The sequence below is a fragment of the Callorhinus ursinus genome, unplaced genomic scaffold, assembly GCF_003265705.2.
Source record: "Callorhinus ursinus isolate GAN/ISIS: 27379988/994484 unplaced genomic scaffold, GSC_fseal_2.0 scaffold15, whole genome shotgun sequence".
Lineage (NCBI taxonomy): Eukaryota > Metazoa > Chordata > Mammalia > Carnivora > Otariidae > Callorhinus > Callorhinus ursinus.
In genome coordinates, this window is record NW_027397077.1 from 18,494,789 (window position 1) to 18,514,552 (window position 19,764).

Genomic DNA, 19,764 nt, shown 5'->3' on the forward strand with positions numbered 1-19,764 from the left:
AGGGGAGATGAGTAGAATGTCAGGAGCATGAGGAAGGAGGCTGGAGACTGAGGAGCCAACAGAGGTGAAGTGCCCAACAGGAGGCAAGGCAGCCATGGGGAGGGAAAGTGGCAGCAGAAAACAATTTTCCAGGCACATCATCTGTCTTGGCTTTTGTAGTCTGTCAGAAGGGAAGTGTTAGAAGGGTCTGGGCCAGCCTCAACCTATAGTGAATACGGCACCTGAGCACAGACGTGCTTGGGTGTCTCTGAAACCACCCTGGAAACCCATTTGTAGTGGGAGCTGTGGCTGGTGTTTCTGTTTCCTGTTTTGTTTTTTGGCGGCTATTGCAAGAGACTTCAACCCCAGGCACAGTTCTATGCGGCACATCCATAAATCCTTCCTGCTCCTCTGCCAGCTTCCCAGACAGGTCATAATTGGAGATGGAAGATAAACAAATAAATACAGAATGGTGAAGGGCAGTCAATTCAGTGACTTGACCTCATCCATCAGTCCTTCCCCCCATTGCCAGAGCCAAGCAACCTCAAGGTTGTTTTAGGAACACACGTGAACATCAGCCCTTAAGGACTGTACAGGGTACAAGGGAAAGCTGGCCCAGCTCCCACTTTCTGATCCTTTTCTGCTCTATAAAAGCATGTCCTTCCAACATAAATGAGAAAAATACCTAGATGTTAGAGTAAATAAGGTTTAAAAACACCCACAACAACTTGGTTGCTACTAATGAATGCTACATCGCACAGCCCAGAGTTCAAGTCCCAACTCTACCAGTAGCTGGCTTTGTTACCTGAGCAAGTTACTTTATCTTCCTGCGCTTTGGCTGCCCCATCTTTCAAATGGGAATCCTAACAACCCTCCATGTAGGATTTGGATGAGGATTCAGACACAATGCATATCAATTGGTGAGCATATAAATGGCACTGGGAAAATTGGACAGCCACATGTAGAAGAATGAAACTGGACCATTTTCTTACACCATACACAAAGATAAACTCAAAATGGATGAAAGACCTAAGTGAGAGCCAGGAATCCCTCAGAATCCTAGAGGAGAACGCAGGCAGCAACCTCTGTGATCTTGGCTGCAGTAGCTTCTTGCTAGACACGTCTCTAAACCAAGGGAAACAAAAGCAAAAAATGAACTATTGGGACTTCATCAAGATAAAAAGTCCTTGCACAGCAAAGGAAACAGCCAACAAAACTAAAACTCCCAACCTATGGAATAGGAGAAGATATTTACAAATGACATATCAGATAAAGGGCTAGTATCCAAGATCTATAAAGAACTTATCAAACTCAGCACACAAAAAACAAATAATCCAGTCAAGAAATAGGCAGAAGACAGGAACAGGCATTTCTCCAAAAAAGACATTACAAATGGCCAACAGACACATGAAAAAATGTTCCACATCACTTGGCATCAGGGAAATGCAAATCAAAACCACAATAAGATACCACCTTATACCAGTCAGAATGGTTAAAATTAATAAGTCAGGAAACGACAGATGTTGGTGAGGATGTGGAGAAAGGGGAAAACTCTTACACCGTTGGTGGGAATGCAAGCTGGTGCAGCCACTCTGGAAAACAGTCCGGAGGTTCCTCCGGAAGTTAAAAATAGAGCTACCCCACCTGCACCCCAGTAGACATAGCATATGTCCACAATAGCCAAACTGTGGAAAGAGCTGAGACGTCCATTGACAGATGAACGGAAGATGTGGCATACATATATACAATGAAATATTACTAGGACATCAGAAAGGATGAATACTTACCATTTACATCAATGTGGATGGAACTGGAGGGTATTATGCTGAGCTAAATAGGTCAGTCAGAGAAAGACAATTATACGGTTTCACTCATATGTGGAATATAAAAAACAGGGCAGAGGACTGTAGGGTAAGGGAGGGAAAACTGAATGGGAGGTCATCAGAGAGGGAGCAAAACCACGAGAGACTCTTAATTATAGGAAAGAAACTGAGGGTTGCTGGAGGGGAGGTAGGTGGGGGGATGGGATAAATGGTGGATGGGCCTTAAGGAGGGCACGTGATGTGATGAGCACTGGGTGTTGCACACAACTGATAAATTCTTGAACACTACATCTAAAACTAACGATGTACTACAAGTTGGCTAAATGAATTTAAATAAAAAAATTGGTGAGCATAGTGTCTGTAAAGGTGCCTATTATATTTACTACTGAATGTAATAAAAGTTAGCAGTTATTTTTAAATAGAATATCATGCAGCCATGAAAAAAGATAATATTTTCTCATTAGCATCAAAAGATGTCCTGATAGACTGTCAAGGCAGATAATTCCAATGGTAGAGGTAAAGTGAAGCTGGGGGATGAGAGCAGGACGCTGGATTAAGAACGGTACAGGTAATAAAACTGATGAGAATATGTCCTAAGTGTGACTGTGCAGAGGTAGGGAAAAAATTGAAACCCACTGTGCTAAATGAAACAAGTGGGTTAGTAATATTTTGTAGTTATTTTCCTGATAATCTTAATTTGGAAATCAAATAGCTATCTTTATAGACACATTAAAGATACCTGAAAAGATACATACCCACATTTAATGGTTGTCTAGGGTGATGGGATTACAGGTGGTTTTCTAACCACTTGCTTTAGATTCTTTTCTACATCATTTTTATAATTTTATAATTTATAATTTCTGTCGTACATATTTATAATTTTATGTTATGTTTTACTTTATAATCACTTAAAACACCTCTCCCAAATGGAAAAATTACAAATTTTACCTTCACTGAGGCAAGGAGCATGTCAGTTTCTAAAATAAAATGCACCTTTGGATCTGAAAGATACCTTTCACCAAAAGTAAAGGACCCTGGGGCAAATTTTAGAAGCAGGTCTGGGACTTCAGAAGCAGTAGGTGGTGGTAGGTTAGCAGCAAAAGCAGTTCCATCCATTTCCTATTTCTGTACCCTGGCCCCCAGGCTCGACCTTGTACCTCCCCTACCCCACATCCAGGCCCTGAAACTAGGGAGTGGATTGATCTATTAATTTTCAACTCTCTCCTATTATTTCTATGCAGCAGATGTGTACTGACCACCATCCTCCCCCTCTAAACTTATTATATTTATGATGGCCCTTTCCAGGTGCCAGATTTAGGGTGAGGTTGTGTGTGTGTGTGTGTGTGTGTGTGTGTGTGTGTGTAATTTAATCCTGACAACAATTATGCAGGATGGTCCTAGTACAGATAAAGTAACCGAGGCTCAGCCTTGGCTGAGGTCCCACAGCCAGTGCACAGTAGAGCTAGAATTCAACCCCACCTCCTGCAGACATGACACATCCTCCTAAACCTCCTAAACCACTCCTAAACCACTCTGACCTCTGCTGCCCCCTTCCTTGCTCCACTTTCCCCATGAGAATAAATATCTTTACCATGGATGGTTACTCTTCTCCTAGGGAGACATCTGTTCTAAGGCCACTGGGGAGTTATAGTGGTTTTGCTTATTGGAAAAGACATAGCTTCATTTCAGAGAAATAGCCAGATATGACCTGACTTCTACTTTAATTAGATTTAAAAAAAAAAAGTCAATCATAAAGCCTGAATACACTGTCATCGAGTGTTGAGGACGCCTGCAGTTTATGCCTGCCAAAGATCCTTCCCTTCTCTATCACAGTGCCTCAGCCTGAGAGTGTCTTTGCCACTGTGCACAGTCTCAGTGGGACTGTCAGTCATGGGAGTATGTCCTTCCTTAGCCATGGTGGGTTGTAACCTGAGGTCAGCTAGTCAGATTCAGAGTGGGATGGCACAAGAATGGAATGGGGTTGGAGGAGAGTCATACCAGCGATGGGTTGTCTACTATATCCTGCCGCCTGACTTCCTGAGGTTAAGCTGTTCGGTTTCCCTTTTTTTTCTGTAGTTTGGTTATATCCTTTGATACCTTTTATTGTTGTTGTGCTGTTGTTGTTGCTATTATTATTATTATTATTAGGGCTTAATTCAACCAGTCCATCAGTTTTTGTTGCTAGCAAATACAAAATTCTGTTTTATAACAGCAGTCAAAGTTAGTTTGAAAAAAACCAACCTGGCCTTTGTTAGAGATTAGCTAAGAACAAAATAAATCCAAACTCAATCAGAGCAGTGTCACTGGCTGAAGCCCAGACATCAGCAGAAGCATTCTAAAACGGTGTGTGTACATCTTCTGCCACTTTCTACCTCCGCACTTCCCACCAAACCCCCATGTTTCCTTCCAGGCAGGCTCCGAGTGAGAGGTTTTATAAATCTTTTCCATCCACCTCTTTTCTCTGACACCAGGACCAGCATGCAAAGGAACCAGAACAAAGCAGGGAGATGGGGAGTGAGGGTGAGAATGCAGGATGGGAGGGCTTATGTTTTAGACATTTGTCTTAAAGGCACTGAGAGTTAGGGAAGGTGTGGGGGCCCCATAGAAATGGGTGAGCTCTCTGATGTCTCCCACACCTGTGGGAACGGGACAGAATCACTCAGTCAGATCTCCCAGATCTCAGAGCACCCACTTCAGTGCCCAGCCCTCAAAGCCAGGATGCAAGAGATTAAAGGATTAATCTGCTGTCCTGCTTGATCGGCTTTGGTGATCAGGGCCACCAGGAAAGGATAAAATAAGCTTTCATGCTCTCAGAGCCAGAGAGAACACTGGTGTCCCTTACCCTGGCCCAGCTCAAGTCCCAGGCCCAAGTGGCTTTGAAGCTAATGCTGGCCAGTGGGGTTCAGATGGGCTGGATGGGTACAGATGGAGAAAGAACAGAGCTACCTACTCCTTTTTTCTAAAAAATCTTTCTTTACCACTCTAGGGTGTTGAAAAAACATTATTGCTTTGGCAAAACAAAGCCAATGCCTGAAACCACTTTTTCTAGTATAGTCCTCTCCAAACTTTTTGAGGAAAAGTTGTTTTTCAAAAAATATCATTACCGGGGCACCTGGGTGGCTCATTTGTTAAGCGTCTGCCTTCAGCTCAGGTCATGATCCCAGGGTCCTGGGACTGAGCCTCACATCAGCCTCCCTGCTCCGCCGGAAGCCTGCTTCTCCCTCTCCCACTCCCCCTGCTTGTGTTCCCTCTCTCTCTGTGTCTCTCTCTGTCAAATAAATAAATAAAATCTTTAAAAAAAATCATTACCATTAGCAAACTGGAATGTGAAGGTGTGGTATGGTGGGGTGGAATGTGTGTGTGTGTGTGTGTGTGTGTGTGTGTGTGTGTGTGTGAGAGAGAGAGAGAGAGAGAGAGAGAGAGAGAGAGGGAGAGAGAGAGAGATTGAACATGTATTTAGAAGGATATCCATTGGTTTTGCCTGCCAAGCATACATTCCTCCTTCTGGTAAAAAGCACCCTCATTTCTCAATGAAAAGTCACTGTACTTTCACTATAGATGGTTCTAGTGTGGTTGCACCTGCTCACAGCCTCCAGAGGTGTTATCTCTCCTAGCAATGATCCCCTGGTCTAGTTCACCCTCCATCCATTGTGATTGACTCCAGAAGGGACACATAACCCATGTCAGCCTAACCAAGTGACCTGAGGCCTCTTTCTGGGACTCTCCGCAAAGAGGTATTCTCTTCACTCCTGCGGTTGCTAAGCTGATAGGGCATGGCCTGAAGTTGCGAGGATCCTCCACATGCAGAAAACCAGCCCAAGAATAAAGCCAACACAGGGAAGAACAAAGCTGGGGTGTGGGGAGAAAGATACCCATCCTGCTGGCATCTTTGGAGTCTCTGAATCCAGCCACAGCTAAAACCAGGTCTATTCCTGGCCTTTTAAGTTGCTTGAGCAAATAAATCTCATTTTTTACTTAAGCCAGTTTGACCTAGGTGTCTGTCACTTGTAATCCAAAGAGTCTTGACCAAGACAGATATTGACAGGGAAGCAATCGGATCCTAGAGGAGGGTAGAGAAAGAAACCCTAGCTTCTCCACTGCCCAAGAGTGAAGTGAGAGGGAGAAAAGGAGTAACAAACTTGGAGCTTTCCCAAGGAAAGTGTTAATCTTGATCCTTTGATTGGGGACCTTTGCTTCAGAGGATTAGATTTCCCAGGAACATGCATCCCAAGAATCTACAGTTTACTAATGAATACAGTAAATAATTTATACCACACATTATTTCCTGTTACTCAAATCTTAATATTAACTACTCAGTGATTTCACAATGTCTGTATTCTCACCAAACTAAAAAGAGGCTCTTTCAAATAAACTAGCCACTATAGAAAAAAATATCAGGATCACTATAGATATAATGGTAATTTCCAGAGACTCATTAGCACATTGATGACTATTAATTTTCAAAGTTAATTAATAGATAGAAATGGCACTTTCTTTTAATTTATGTCATTAGTCAAATGAGCTTTCTAATTAAGATGTGCAATCTACAAATTTATAAACTGATGAATAACTCCAAACATGGAGAATTATTGGTGAGGTTCTGCCTGGTCTGAACTGGCTTTAGAACTTGAAAAAAGGGGGAGAATTAATTTCATTCCCTGGCAGTTTCTCAACAAAATCTTCAGTTAAATATATTCAAGGGTGCCTGGGTGGCTCAGATGGTTAATCGACTGCCTTCGGCTCAGGTCATGATCCTGGAGTCCTGGGATCGAGTCCCGCATCGGGCTCCATGCTCAGCAGGGAGTCTGCTTCTCCCTCTGACCCTCTTCCGTCTCGTGCTCTCTATCTCTCATTCTCTCTCTCTCAAATAAATAAATAAAATCTTTAAAATATATATATATATATTCAAGTTATTCATTGCCATACCATCATCATGGTTCTGAATCTCATTTCCACTTTCCGTTAAATTCAAATGAAATATTGTACCACATCTGATAAACAAGTTTGACACTTATTGACAATATCAATACTATTTGTAAAATGAAAACAAAAAGCTTAAATTTGACAAATATAAAAATAAACCAGACTTCTAAAACAAACCCAAATAGAAATTTCATTGAGAAAATGTGTAAAATGAGTCTGCGGCTGGACATAGCAAACATCATAGAGACAAAGGCTGTTTACTATTAAGCACTAATTAGCAAACCAGTCAATAGTATTTGCACAAGATCTAATTACAGTCTTGCTCTACTCTCTCTGTGAAAAGAGCCAAGTACTTCAGCAAGTGGGAAGGAGAGTTTCACTGAATCAATCAACTAACATTTTTAAAGCGTCCATCAAGGATTGAAGTGCCCAATGCGCAGAAGCATGTGTTTGGAGCATCTTTGAAGCGGGAGCACCAATCTTTTTGTTTTGAGATAATTTGCTACCTAATAATTAAAAACAGAAAGGAAAAAAGTAAGAAAATCAGTGAAGTGATCCTATGGGAAAAAAAATCAGAGTTTGTTGGATTCCCTTACACTTACTTTAGTTTATTGTTATTACTTTGAATTGCATATGGCAGGATGCCACAAGTTTTTCAATGAGTGGGGGTTGGTTTCTAGTGGTTTTAATCTAGCCTTGACAATGGGTATAACATTTGGGGCACAGGACTCCAAATACAGAGAATATCTGGTTCACATGAAAAAAAGATTAATATAAAGTAAAATGTCTTTTAATGACCATATAATAAATTTTTAAAAATATGCACATCAGGTTACCATGACCCAAAAGAAGGTATGGCATATCCACCTCATTGATAATGTATAAACAATAGCCAATGTGCACATTATGGAAGAATAATTATAAAATTTAAATATACTAATTCCAAAATCACTTTACTGATAAATAAACCTCTGAGGTCTAGAGGTGAAAATTCACTTGTGATATATATTCAGGATATATTGTCTCACTTACAGATTTTCTCTCGAGAAGAGTACTATACTTTGGATGGTGTTCTAACTTATAGAAAAGAACTCACAGCACCATTTTAATAGAAAGAACAAGGAAGCTAGTGAAGGCACCATCTTGGGAGATGTTAACCTCCTTTACAAAGGGTACAGTTGCTAGGGGAAAGCTCCCAACTCAGTTCAAATCTTAGCTTGTGGCTGTGTGACTTGGAGTACCTAACCTCTCTGAGCCTCCGTTGCTTTACTGGTAAAATGGAAATAATATCAGGGCCTAACTCATGAGACTGTTGTACAGATTAAACAAGAAATCATACATAAAGTAGGCAATGTGCTGAGTGTTTTGCATATAATGTCTTGTTTAGTTGGTAAACCAGTGGCTTCGATTTTAGTTTTCTCCACACAAAATGCTGTTATTTCTTAAAATTGTAACCAGTCATCAACCCTTTTGACTTGGGAGGGATGGTCCTGTAGGAGGCCAAGGCTGCTGTTTCCACTGAACAGTAGTCTGGAAATTCTGGGCTTCAGACTTGAGCAGTCTTGACATTCTTCTGCATGGTGAGTCTTACCTCATAGTAACTCTGGACGGCATTCATGAAGGCTTCATCAGCCACGATCTGGGTTTCCCCATTGAGGAAAGCCTGAAACCGGTCCTTGACTGTCTGCAGCTGCTGTTTGCTGATCTGTAAGGAACAGAGGAAGAGGGAACAGTGAAGACTTGTTCCAGACAAGGATCGTGATTCCATGGAAGATGACAGGCCCATTGGTGTGCTAGAGCTGACTTGTTTGGGCGTGTGGGAGCTGATGGTTACATTTTCATGAGTTTACTAAAAAATAGTATAAATTACAGTTAAATAAATGATATTGAAAATAAAAGTAACACATACTCAAAATTCATTGCTTCCTGATTATTTTAGCATTACCTGTGCTTTTGAAGTTACTAACATCTATTGTATTTGTCAGGCAGAAATGATATATAACGGGTGCTACCATATACTACTTCCCAACTCTACATTCGGTGATATCTTATTGGAAGCTAGGTATCAGTCAGGATAAGAGTATTTACACCATGGAAATTGGCAAGTGCTACAAGTCAGGTGTTTTTGTTGGTTAATTTTTGGTTTTTTCGTGAGAGATGGTTGTTTAACACATCATTGCACAGGCCCCTCAGGTCGTCTGAAATATCCTGCTTTATAAAGTTCTAGTCATCAAAACAGTATGGTATTAGCATAAAAACAGTCACCCAGAAATAGACCCATGAATATACAGGCAACGTTATTTGACAAGGGCGCCAAGATATTCAAAGGGGAAAGGATACACTACTCTATAAATGATGTTGGAAAAACTGGGTATTCACATGCAATAGAATGAAATTGGACGCCTATCTTATACCACTCACAAAAATTAACTTAAGTGAATTAAAGACTTAAATGTAAGACCCCAAACTGTAAAACTGTTAGAGGAAAACAGGGGAAAACCTCATTGACATAGGTCTTGGCAATGAATTTTTGGATACGACATCAAAAGCTCAAGCCACAACAACAAAAACCGACAAGTGGGACTACATCTCTATAATAACCTACTGCACAGCAAAAGAAACAAGCAGCAAAATGAGAAGGCAATTTATGGAATGGGAGAAAGTATTTGTAAACCTTTTACCTGATAAGGGGTTAATACCCAAAATATATAAGGAACTCATATCATAGCAAAAAAAAAAAATCCAATAAAAAATGGGCAGAGGACTTGAGTAGACATTTTTCCAAAGAAGACATACATATGGCCAATAGGCCATGAAAGGATATTCAGCATCACTTCTCAGGGAAATGCAAATGGAGAGAGAAAGTGGAACCCTTGTTCCATACTCTTGGTAGGAATGTAAATTGGTGCAGCCACTAGGGAAAACAGTATGGAGTTTCCTCAAAAAATTAAAACTAGAAGTACTATATGATCCAGCAATTCCACTTCGGGGTATGTATCTCAAGGAAAGGGAAACACTACCTGAAAGAAACAGCGCCACCCCTATGTTCAGTGCAGCATTATTCACAATAGCTGAGACACGGAAACAACCTAAGTGACCATCGATGGATAAGTGGATAAAGAAAAGGTGATACACACGCACGCACGCACGCACACACACACACACACACTTGATTATTATTCAGCCATAAAAAAAAAAAGAAATCCTGCCATTTGTGACAACATGGGTGGACCTAAAAGGTATTATGCTAAATGAAATAAGTTAGAGAAAAACAAATACTGTATGTTCTCACTTATATGTGGATTCTAAAAGATGTTGAACTAATAGAAATAGAGAGTAGAATGATAGCTGCCAAGGCCTGAGGGGTGGGGGAAATGGGGAGATGTTGAACAAAGCATACAAACTTCCAACTCTAAGATGTAAGCTCTGAGGATCTAATGGACAGCATGGTGACTATAATGAACAGTACTGTATTGTATACTTGAAAGTTGTTAAGGAGTAGATTCCACAGCCCTTTCTTCTAACTACTTGTTACTTATGATTAAATCTGTTAGATGATATGTCTCTCTTGTTATTTGCTCATCGATGTTTCCCCAGGGCCAGGTTAGTGCTTTATGTAAGACAGGCACTCCATAAGCTCTTGTTGAATAAATGAGTGCAGTGTATGCAAGAGAAATTATTTTTGAATAGCCTTTAATCTGTTCTAATTTATATAAAAGGAAAGTCAGCTAAAAACTTTGCTTTTTTATTATTATTTATAAACACTTACACTTTATAAACTGATCACGGGATGCTGTGTCTGAGGACGACTGTTGTAGAAGAAAGAGTGAGAAGATCATTCTGGTCCCAGTTCTATCAACCATTGTGTCATCTTGAAAAAGCCCCTTACATTCTCTGAATTGGCCAGAGGGTTAGAAGCCCTTCTGGAATAAGGCTGGGTTTAAATAAAGAAATGTGATACCATCCTCAGGTTTCTCGCTTGGAAAATGTTGAAAATTCTAATTACGGCCTTGGCACACTTATAGCTATTTGATAACATAATATGGGTTCTTTTTAAAAATTATGAGTTTCTATATACATTTAAAGTACTTTCATCATTAGAATCAATACCAGTCCTGCTAGGAGATAATAATGTTAAGAACTATAGGAAACTGAAGACTGGCTTGAGTTTTGACTCAATCAGGAAACAAAGTAGAGTTCTGAGAATGGACAGAGATGGGAGGTGAGGTGCTTTAGCTAATTTTGTAACTTTGGGAAAAGTAGGACTAGTGAAGTCAGGGGCAGATATAAAAGAGGTAGGTTTTTATCAGATTGGTATTTGTCACGTTCTAGAGCACCCTTGTCCAAGGTTAGCCACATGCATAATTTTACATTTTCTGGAAGTCACATTTTAAAAAGTAAAAAGAAACAAGGGAAATAAATATTAATATACTTTGTTGAAGTCAATATGTCAAAAATATTATTTCAACATATAATTATTACATAAATGACTAATGAGACATTTAACATTCATTCTTAACAGTACACTTAACATTGTACTGTATCTTTGAAATCTGGTGTTATTTTACACCCACAGTATATTTCAATTCAGAATCACCACCCTGCCAGTGTCCAACAGACACATGTGGCTGGTGCTACTGCATTGGACAGCCAGGCCTAGAGCACGGAATGATCCCATTGCTAAGCCACGTAGGCTTTCCTGGTCTGACCCAGAGATACTGGTATTGCTGAAGTTAAACAGTAAAATCATAGTTATTTGAATGCATTTGAAAACATTTCAACTGAATTATTAGGCACCAGTTGATTTTCTCATAAAAATGGCGCCATAACATAAATTTCTTTGAAGCAGGCCAGCCTCAACTGGCCTAAGTCACAAATCCTTACAGCGCAGTACCAACCAAGGCATCTCACAGAATTTACACTCAGAATTCTTTCCAACACTAGGTCAATACCAACTCTGCATGATTTTGGGGGTGGGACAGGGTGAGGTAATGGAGCAGGAGAGGGAGTGGCCACCAACACACCTTGCTTTTGCCTTAAATCTCAAGTAATTGAAATAAAAGTAAGCACACACCATCTGAATGGTGACGATTTATCGCTGACCCAAGCCAAATCCATTATCACTCTAACCTTTGTTAAGTAAGCAGAGTGCTCAGTTTTTCAAGGAACATTTACAGAGCATCTGTTACCTGCCTGGCCCTACCCAATGCCCTGAGGTTTCAGTGGACAACAAAGCAACCCAACCTTTGATCTTACAGGGAGAGAGGCACAAGGCAACCGGGAGTCCAAAGAAATTAGGGATTGTCCTCAGGGGCCTCACAGTCTAGATGGAGAGGAAAAAACAGTATTATAAAATGCTTAAAAGGAGAAGGCCCTCAGGAACATTAATGTCGGTCAAATTCGGAGAACATCCATCCAGAAGCCCTACAAAACACCCCCCACTTCCCCGAACACCTCAAGCTCTCAGTTGGAGAGTTAGGGGCACAGATTCCAGAGGCAGAGCTATGCTTATGTCTGGGTTTCAACATCTGCCAGTCCACGTTCACTATTTTTCTCACCCCTAATTAAATAAGCAAAGCATCTACTGAGTCACTCCACTCACTGTGTCTCACTGGGCAAATGACTGACCTCTCTACACCTCTGTTTTTCATCTGTAAAACAGGGCCAATGCTGACCTCACAGGACTGTTGTGAAAATTAACTGGAAATAAGTGAAATATTCACTGCAGAACCTGGCACAGCACGAAGGACCAGTAAACAGGAGCTGCTATGGTGATGAATCCTCAGCTTTGAGGCTTTACACATTCTGTTCCCTCAAGAAAGCATGCCTGTGGGAAAATTCCAGATGTGTATTCAAAATCCAGCCCACATGCTCCTTCCCAGAACTCCCTGGGTGGAGCTGGCTACTTCCTCATGATTTTATTCACAGTCCTAAGGGTACATGTAGAAGTTTATTTAGATGTCAGTGCTCAGAGGCAGGGTCAGGAGTCAGGAGATGAGAACACAGCCTTGGGGCCAATGAGACGTGGATTCAAATCCTAGTGACAATACTCATTTTCAAGGGTAACCTTGGGCCAACGAATTTCCCCAGGCCTTAGTTCTTCATGTATAAAATAGGGATTTTAAGACCTACTCCCAGCGTTGCTGGAAAGATAAAAAGAACATGGGAGGATGTGCCTAAGGATCTTAGCACACTGCCTGGCACAAAAGAAGAGTCAAATGATACAGAGCAGACCATAAACTAAATGGCCTTGAGGCCCCGCATGATGTAGCCTCTGTCTAATGTTAGCTTTGTTTTGTCTCACTCTGCTCTCCACTTACTCTGCTCTAGCCACACTGGCCTCTGTTCTCTTTCTCAAGTGTGCCCCAGTGTTTCTTCCCCTAGAGCCTTTGCATTTGCCATTCCCCCTGCCTGGGATGCTCTTCCCCTGATCTCCCCATGGCTGCCACCTACTCACCCTTAGGGCTCAGCCTACCTAAGCATCTCACAGGAAAATCTTCCCTGACCACCCTATCTACAGTAGTACTCCCCAGAGCTAATGTCTAACAGAGTGACCTGGGCCCCATGCAATGCCCTTACAGCCATTATCACAGTCAGTATTTAACTTGTTGAAGATATGCTTATTTAGCTGAATTATAACATGCATATGGAAAAATACATGTCATAAGCACAGAGCCTGAGAAATCTTTGCAAAGTGAACTTTCTAATAGAACCAACTCTCCTATCAAAATAAAGAACATTACCTGGAACCCAGAAGCTCCTGGCATGTCCCCCATATCATTGCCCCTCTCCAAAGCTGACCACCAGCCTGACTTCTACCATCATAGATGAGTTTTGCCTGGTTTTGAACTTGATGTCAGTGCAGTCATGCATTATGAGATTCTGCCATGTGGTTGAGGGTATCAATAGTTTGTTCATCCTCATTGCTAAGTATTCCATCTTATGACTCTACCACTATTTATCTACTTTCCTGTTGAGGGACATTTGGACCTTATTTCTTTATTTTAAAATTGTGCTTGCTTTTCATTACCTCTCTCCCCATAAGAACACAAGTTTCATGTATACAAGACCCACATCTATCTTGTTTACTGCTGTGCTTCTAGTGCCTAGCACATAATGGGCTCTAACCAAATATTTGTTGAATGAATGCAACTTGAACTTATCAAGTGTTTAATGTATACCAGGTACCATGTTAGGCTCTGGAGATAGGAAATGACCAAAGCACAATCTTAGCTCTCAGTTTCCTTACACTGTAGTCAGGGATCACATATTCATCTTTGATTCCTTAGCATCCTTTTGAGGACTCTATGAGTGAATGAAAATCTCACTTAGGAGGTCACATAAATAGCCAGTCTAAAAACTAATCTGTGGATTTATGTCTGGTTTACAGTTAACCGACCTAGATAGGATTGAACACTGAAGGTGACCTTGCATGAACACACTGAAATAATTGGTCCCGAGTAGCTGACAGGACAATTCTAAATAGACAACAGGCTTCTATGGGCCACTTACAAAGAGAATGCTCCTAAAATAGAAATCCATCTAAAAGCACTCAATATGTATAGAAGCCACGTGTGCATCAGATCAGAATTCAGAATTGAAGTAATGAGTTCCAAGAGCAGAAATCCTGAAAAGATGAAAGGTGATTATTTCAGAGGAAAGAGCTGCAGCACGTTCTGCTGGCACTAGTCCAGCACTCTGGGCTCAGTCCACCTCATTAAGCAGGGCCTGAAAATTCTCACTGCATTTCAGGCAGTTTGTAATGTACTGACCATTCTGGAGAAGCATGACCTGGGAAATAACCGGAAGAGAAACCGCATGTCCTAGGGGCTGGTCTCGGGAGAGACAGTGCCAAAATCAGGGCGAGCACAGGCCGAATCCTGGCTTTAACACAAGTCTTTGGGCAAGTAGTTAACTTTGGTTTTCTCTTTGGTAAATAGGAGATCTTATCTACCCTACAGGGCTTTTGTGAGGACCGGGTGAGATCACGTATGTAAGGCAGATAGCATAGTACCTGGCATAGAATCAGGATTTGATTAATAAAAACAATGACAAGAAGTATTATTGTTATGATGTGGTTTTGCCTTTTTCCTTTCATTGATCTTTTATCTTCTTCAATGCTTTTTTCCCCTTTGTTTATTCAATCTTTTGAAATTTCTTCTGAAATTTCTGCTGGTATTCTTCGTCCCCTCCTCCTTGGTCCTCCTTCCATTTGAGAGGCTGAAAAGCCAAATACTCTTTTCCCATCTCCCTTCCAGCTATAGGTAGACATGCAACAGGGGCAGACAGCTACTGGGGATCTTCTGGAAAAGTTTTTGAATAAAATCCTTATAAAAAGGAAACTGCTGCTGATATAACCCTTTCCTTGGGCCAAGAGCATCGTAGAGATGTTGGCCCTTACACTTTTGAGGGGTTGAGCAAATGTTTGTAAACACCTATCTCTGCCCTTCTTATGATGCAAGAAAAAATGCGTCATTTTTTTTTTTAGTTCAAATCACTGTGTTTCCTTCTACTTGCACCCAAAGGCTTTCCCAATAGCTACTTGGAGCTTTCTCTAGGCATAGAAGAAAGTATTCATACTAACGTGTGTATCGCTTACTATGCCTCCCATCACAGCAGCAACCGTATTATAAAAGAGGGAGAAGCAATATTTACCCTAAAAGAATGGATCTAAAATGGTAGCATTCTAAGCATAGGCAATAGATAGTAGGAAGTTGTTTTGGGTATAAGGAGATGTTCCCGTTATACCCATAACTGAAATCCATCTCTAACGTATAAGGTCGGTATTGTATATTACAATCTAATAACATGAGCTATGCTTTTCCTTTTTTAAAAAATTGAAGTATAGTTCACATATTATGTTATTTTAGTTTCAAGTGTATAACATACTGATTCAACAACACAGTATCTGATGCTGTGCTCACCCCAAGTGTAGCTCCCATCTATCACCATACAACACTATTCCAATACCATTGACTATACTCCCTATGCTGTACATTTTCCCCCAACTTATTCATTCCATAACTGGAAGCTTGTACCTTTCACTCCCCTTCACCCATTTTGCCCATCCCTGCAGTCCACCTCCCTCTGGCAACCATCAGTTTGTTCTCTTTGTGGGTCTGTTTCTGCTTTTTTTTATTTGTTTGTTCTTTTTTTTTTTTTTTTAAATTCTACATATAAGTGAGATCATATGGTATTTGTCTTTCTCTGTGTGCTTTTTCTTTTTAAGGAAGAAATCATTATTTGGGAGAAAAGTAGTTTTTAAAACGCTACTTCATTATAGAAAGCTGATAGGAACGTTAAGTCAACAAGTGCTTTGAAAACCAAACTTAGCCTAGAGAGGTAAGAGCAACGCTTATTTAATTTTCTTTCTTTAAAGCTTATCAAAAATTTAAATATATACTGGTCCATTAATTTTATTAAAAAATAAAATATCCTCTTCCTACAACTAGATTAAAATACTATCTGGCCTAAATGAAGTCTTGAGTCTAGGAAATCTAGAAGTTGTATCATCCTAACCAAGTATTTACTTATTTACATAAAATTCTCTTCACCTTGCATATTATGGCCATTTGCATAATATATTCTGAAAAAGGTGTTTTAAGTGAGTTTCATTCATTTGGCTTGAGTAAAAAAAAAAATCCATCTGAAAGTCTTCGTCATGGGAAACTATCACTGATTAATTCTGCAGTGAAAGTTGAAGGGGCAAAAATACTAAAGATGGGAGAGGTTATAAATAATAAGCTATAACTTGGGACTTCTCTTTGCAACATGGTTTCCCCAAATTCAGCCATTCAAGTAACACCCTCTCCATATACCAACCAGACTTCGATTTACTTTATATTTTGCCTTGAATATATTGCAAGTCACTTCATTTTTTTTAACTGAAACTTGTTCTAAGGAATAATATCTGTGAAATCATAGGCTTTATGTGCTAGCTATAGTTAAAATAGATAGGTACTATCAACTTGCATACATCCACCACATTTTAGGAAGCGCTTCTTTAGAAAAGAATTTAAAATCTACTACAAAAGTTCTTGCTCATTTAAAAAAAATTTTTTTAGACTAGCAGCCACTGAATATCTTTAAGTTAGTTACTGCTTTTTAAAAACTAACTCTGAATTTTTAATTCATTAAGTAATAAAGAGACCCACTAGCCAGGTTATTCCTAAAGACCAATTTGTTCGGAAAAGAAACAACAGAGGGGGGACGCCTGGGTGGCTCAGTTGGTTAAGCGACTGCCTTTGGCTCAGGTCATGATCCTGGAGTCCCAGGATCGAGTCCCACATCGGGCTCCCTGCTCAGCAGGGAGTCTGCTTCTCCCTCTGACCCTCCCCCCCCATGTGCTCTCTCTCTCTCTCATCCTCTTTCAAATAAATAAATAAAATCTTAAAAAAAAAAAAGAAAGAAACAACAGGGGGTTCTATGACCGAAAGGAAAGTGGCCTTGTAAACAACATGAAACATTGGCTATGCTGGGATTCTCTCAGAAAAAAATTATTTAGTAGAAGAAGAAAAAAAATTAAGAAAACTGAATCTAGAAACGAAGTCAGGATAACAGTTGGATTAGAGATGGGATGAGAGGAGAAAACGGATAGAGATGGGGAAAAGAACAGGAGCAAGAGATCCCTACACACACCGAAGATCATCTGAAAGTTGGCTCACATGTCCTGCCACAGAACAAAATACATGTAATTTAAAACAACAACAACAACAACAATATACTCTTCTAATTTGGAGACACTTGGGCAATATTCACCTAGATTCTTCTGACAGATGGTCAAACATGGAGTTTTAGGCCCAGAGTCCTCATTAAGAAGTATTTTAGTGGCAGCAGTTCTCAAATATTTTGGTTTCAAGTCTCTTTACACTCTTAAAATTTACTAAAGACTACAAAGAGCTTCTGTTTATACAAGTTATGTCTATTGATATGTACCATAATAGATGTTAAAACTGGGAAGTTTAAAGTATTTATTAATTCGTTAGAAATAAATTCATTACTCATTTAATCTAAACAATCCACTTTTATGAAAATAACTATATTTTCCAAAACAAATATTAGTGAAATGAAATGTCACCATTTCATAGTATTGGCAAATCTCCTTCAGAGATTAATAGAAGGCTATTGGAATCTCATCTCTGTTTCTGCATTCAATCTGTTGTGATATGCTGTTTTGGTTGAAATATGTGAAAAAAAAACTGGCTTCCCACAGATATGTTGCTGGAAAAGGGAGACATATTTTAATAAGCATTCAGTTAGATGTGGAGAATCTTCTTTGATATGATACCAATGCTCAACCAGTGATATTTTCTTAAGGGTTAGTTGGAGTATGAAATTGGAAACCATAGGAATGAACTATTACCTTAAAATTCACTGGTCTTTCTTGCTTTTTGAAAGACTCTTTTACCCATGCATGTTTTGTTTAAATACCATACATTGGTCATATGGAAAATATTAGTTCATTGAATTATGCAAATATTCCAAATATTGACATATTTCATTACACAACATGTAAAATATCATATCACTTAAAAATCACCACTGGCATCACAAGAAAAGTCTTTGGGGGTTGGAAAACTGTCAAGCTTATAGTGGTGGATTGAAAGCTCAAATTTTATTATTGGCAGAAAATACTGTTAGCTTTTTTTTTTGAAGTTAACAGGCTCCCTTACAGGCTCCCTTCATTTATTTTCCAGAAAACATCTGGGAAATGCCTAAGTTTGAATAACCTTTTTGTTTGTCTGTCAGTTGTTCTTTCAAGTAAAATTTTTCCGTTAAGGAAAAAAAAAAAAAAGACTAGTTTGGTTTGACAACTCAATAACACAAGTCCGTTTCCATAAGACAACCACTGCCTGCCCCTTGTTATACAGCAGAGTGCTTGATGTATATTTACCATTTCATTCTACAAAGTATTAAAAGAATGTGCACTCTGGGTCAAAATTTAACACAGCTAATTTCTACAGCTTTATCATGAAGAGTATTCAGGGACGGTTTTCGAACAGTGAGCTCAGGGCTATGAGGAGGACAATGATGAGTGTGGTCCGGCACCACCACCTTGGTTTGCACAAGACACCAGAGGTTTTACTCACTACTACTTTTGCATCATTAGTGCAAATGTCAATACAGTTGGGGAAAAAGGAAGTAATGTCTTAGTATGATTGGGAATATCACCCCAAGGGTTTACAGACCACACTCTGAGAACCAGTGTGAATCGGTGAATCAATGAACCTGACCAGCTATTAATGCTGCAAGGTAGCTGGCCAGGCGGAGAGTGGTATAATTGGATCCTTGAGAGGTAGGTGCAGGGCCTTGTATGTCCAAGTGCGGAGTCTGGGTTTCATTCTGAGCAGGATGGGAAACCACGGAAGTGTTTGATGCAAGGGAGTGAGAGGATTTGAAAGCAGGCAGGATCAGGGAACAGTAATGAGTCCTCAGGTTCATTGCAGAATCAGGACAATGTTTCCCGCAGGCTGTGATAATCTGAGGAGAGGAAGATTTTGAAGTGTCTAGAATCTCAGTTGGTTGAGAAGTCAGGAGAAGAAGAAGTGGCAGGGCGAGTGGGAGAAGAGAGGAGACAGGGACTCTAGGATGGGAGAGTTGAGAAAGACAGATGAGAAAGTGTGGGGCCTTATTGTGGGGACACGATAAGAATTTCTTTTGTCAATTTATAATTCAGAATCTGCTGACTAGAAGAATAAAAAGAATAAGAACAAGAAGAACGAGAAGAAAGAAGATTAGAGGGTGCTCTCAGTATAAGCATCGAGCATGCACAAGAGCTGTCCAAAAATAAAGTCACAACAACCTATTGCAAATGAAACAGCAGATAGTTCCATTTGGCTGGACCCAGACTAAAAGCATTCTAGCACAGCATATGAAATCACCAAATCATCAGACACTATTCTGAGTCTTATGAGGTTTAATAGTGAACTTATCAGTAGCAACTATCTCCAGAAAAGAAGTTGAAAAAATCTAAATGCAGTCTATGAATAGGTTATGGAAGATTCTCTAATGTAACACCTCACAAACTGAAACTGGGAGC

The 19,764-nt window shown here is 39.9% G+C and overlaps 1 protein-coding gene across 13 annotated transcripts in view; it reads right to left on the reverse strand.

The window, feature by feature from the left end:
- Positions 1 to 19,764, reverse strand: part of CADPS (calcium dependent secretion activator) — a 472,068-nt gene that overhangs the window by 350,337 nt on the left and 101,967 nt on the right. For all 13 annotated transcript variants that reach the window (XM_073901482.1, XM_025885231.2, XM_025885232.2 and 10 more), the window contains exon 2: positions 8,317 to 8,430. In XM_073901482.1, the coding sequence (XP_073757583.1) occupies positions 8,317 to 8,430 (114 nt within the window). The remainder of the gene's footprint in view (positions 1 to 8,316; positions 8,431 to 19,764) is intronic.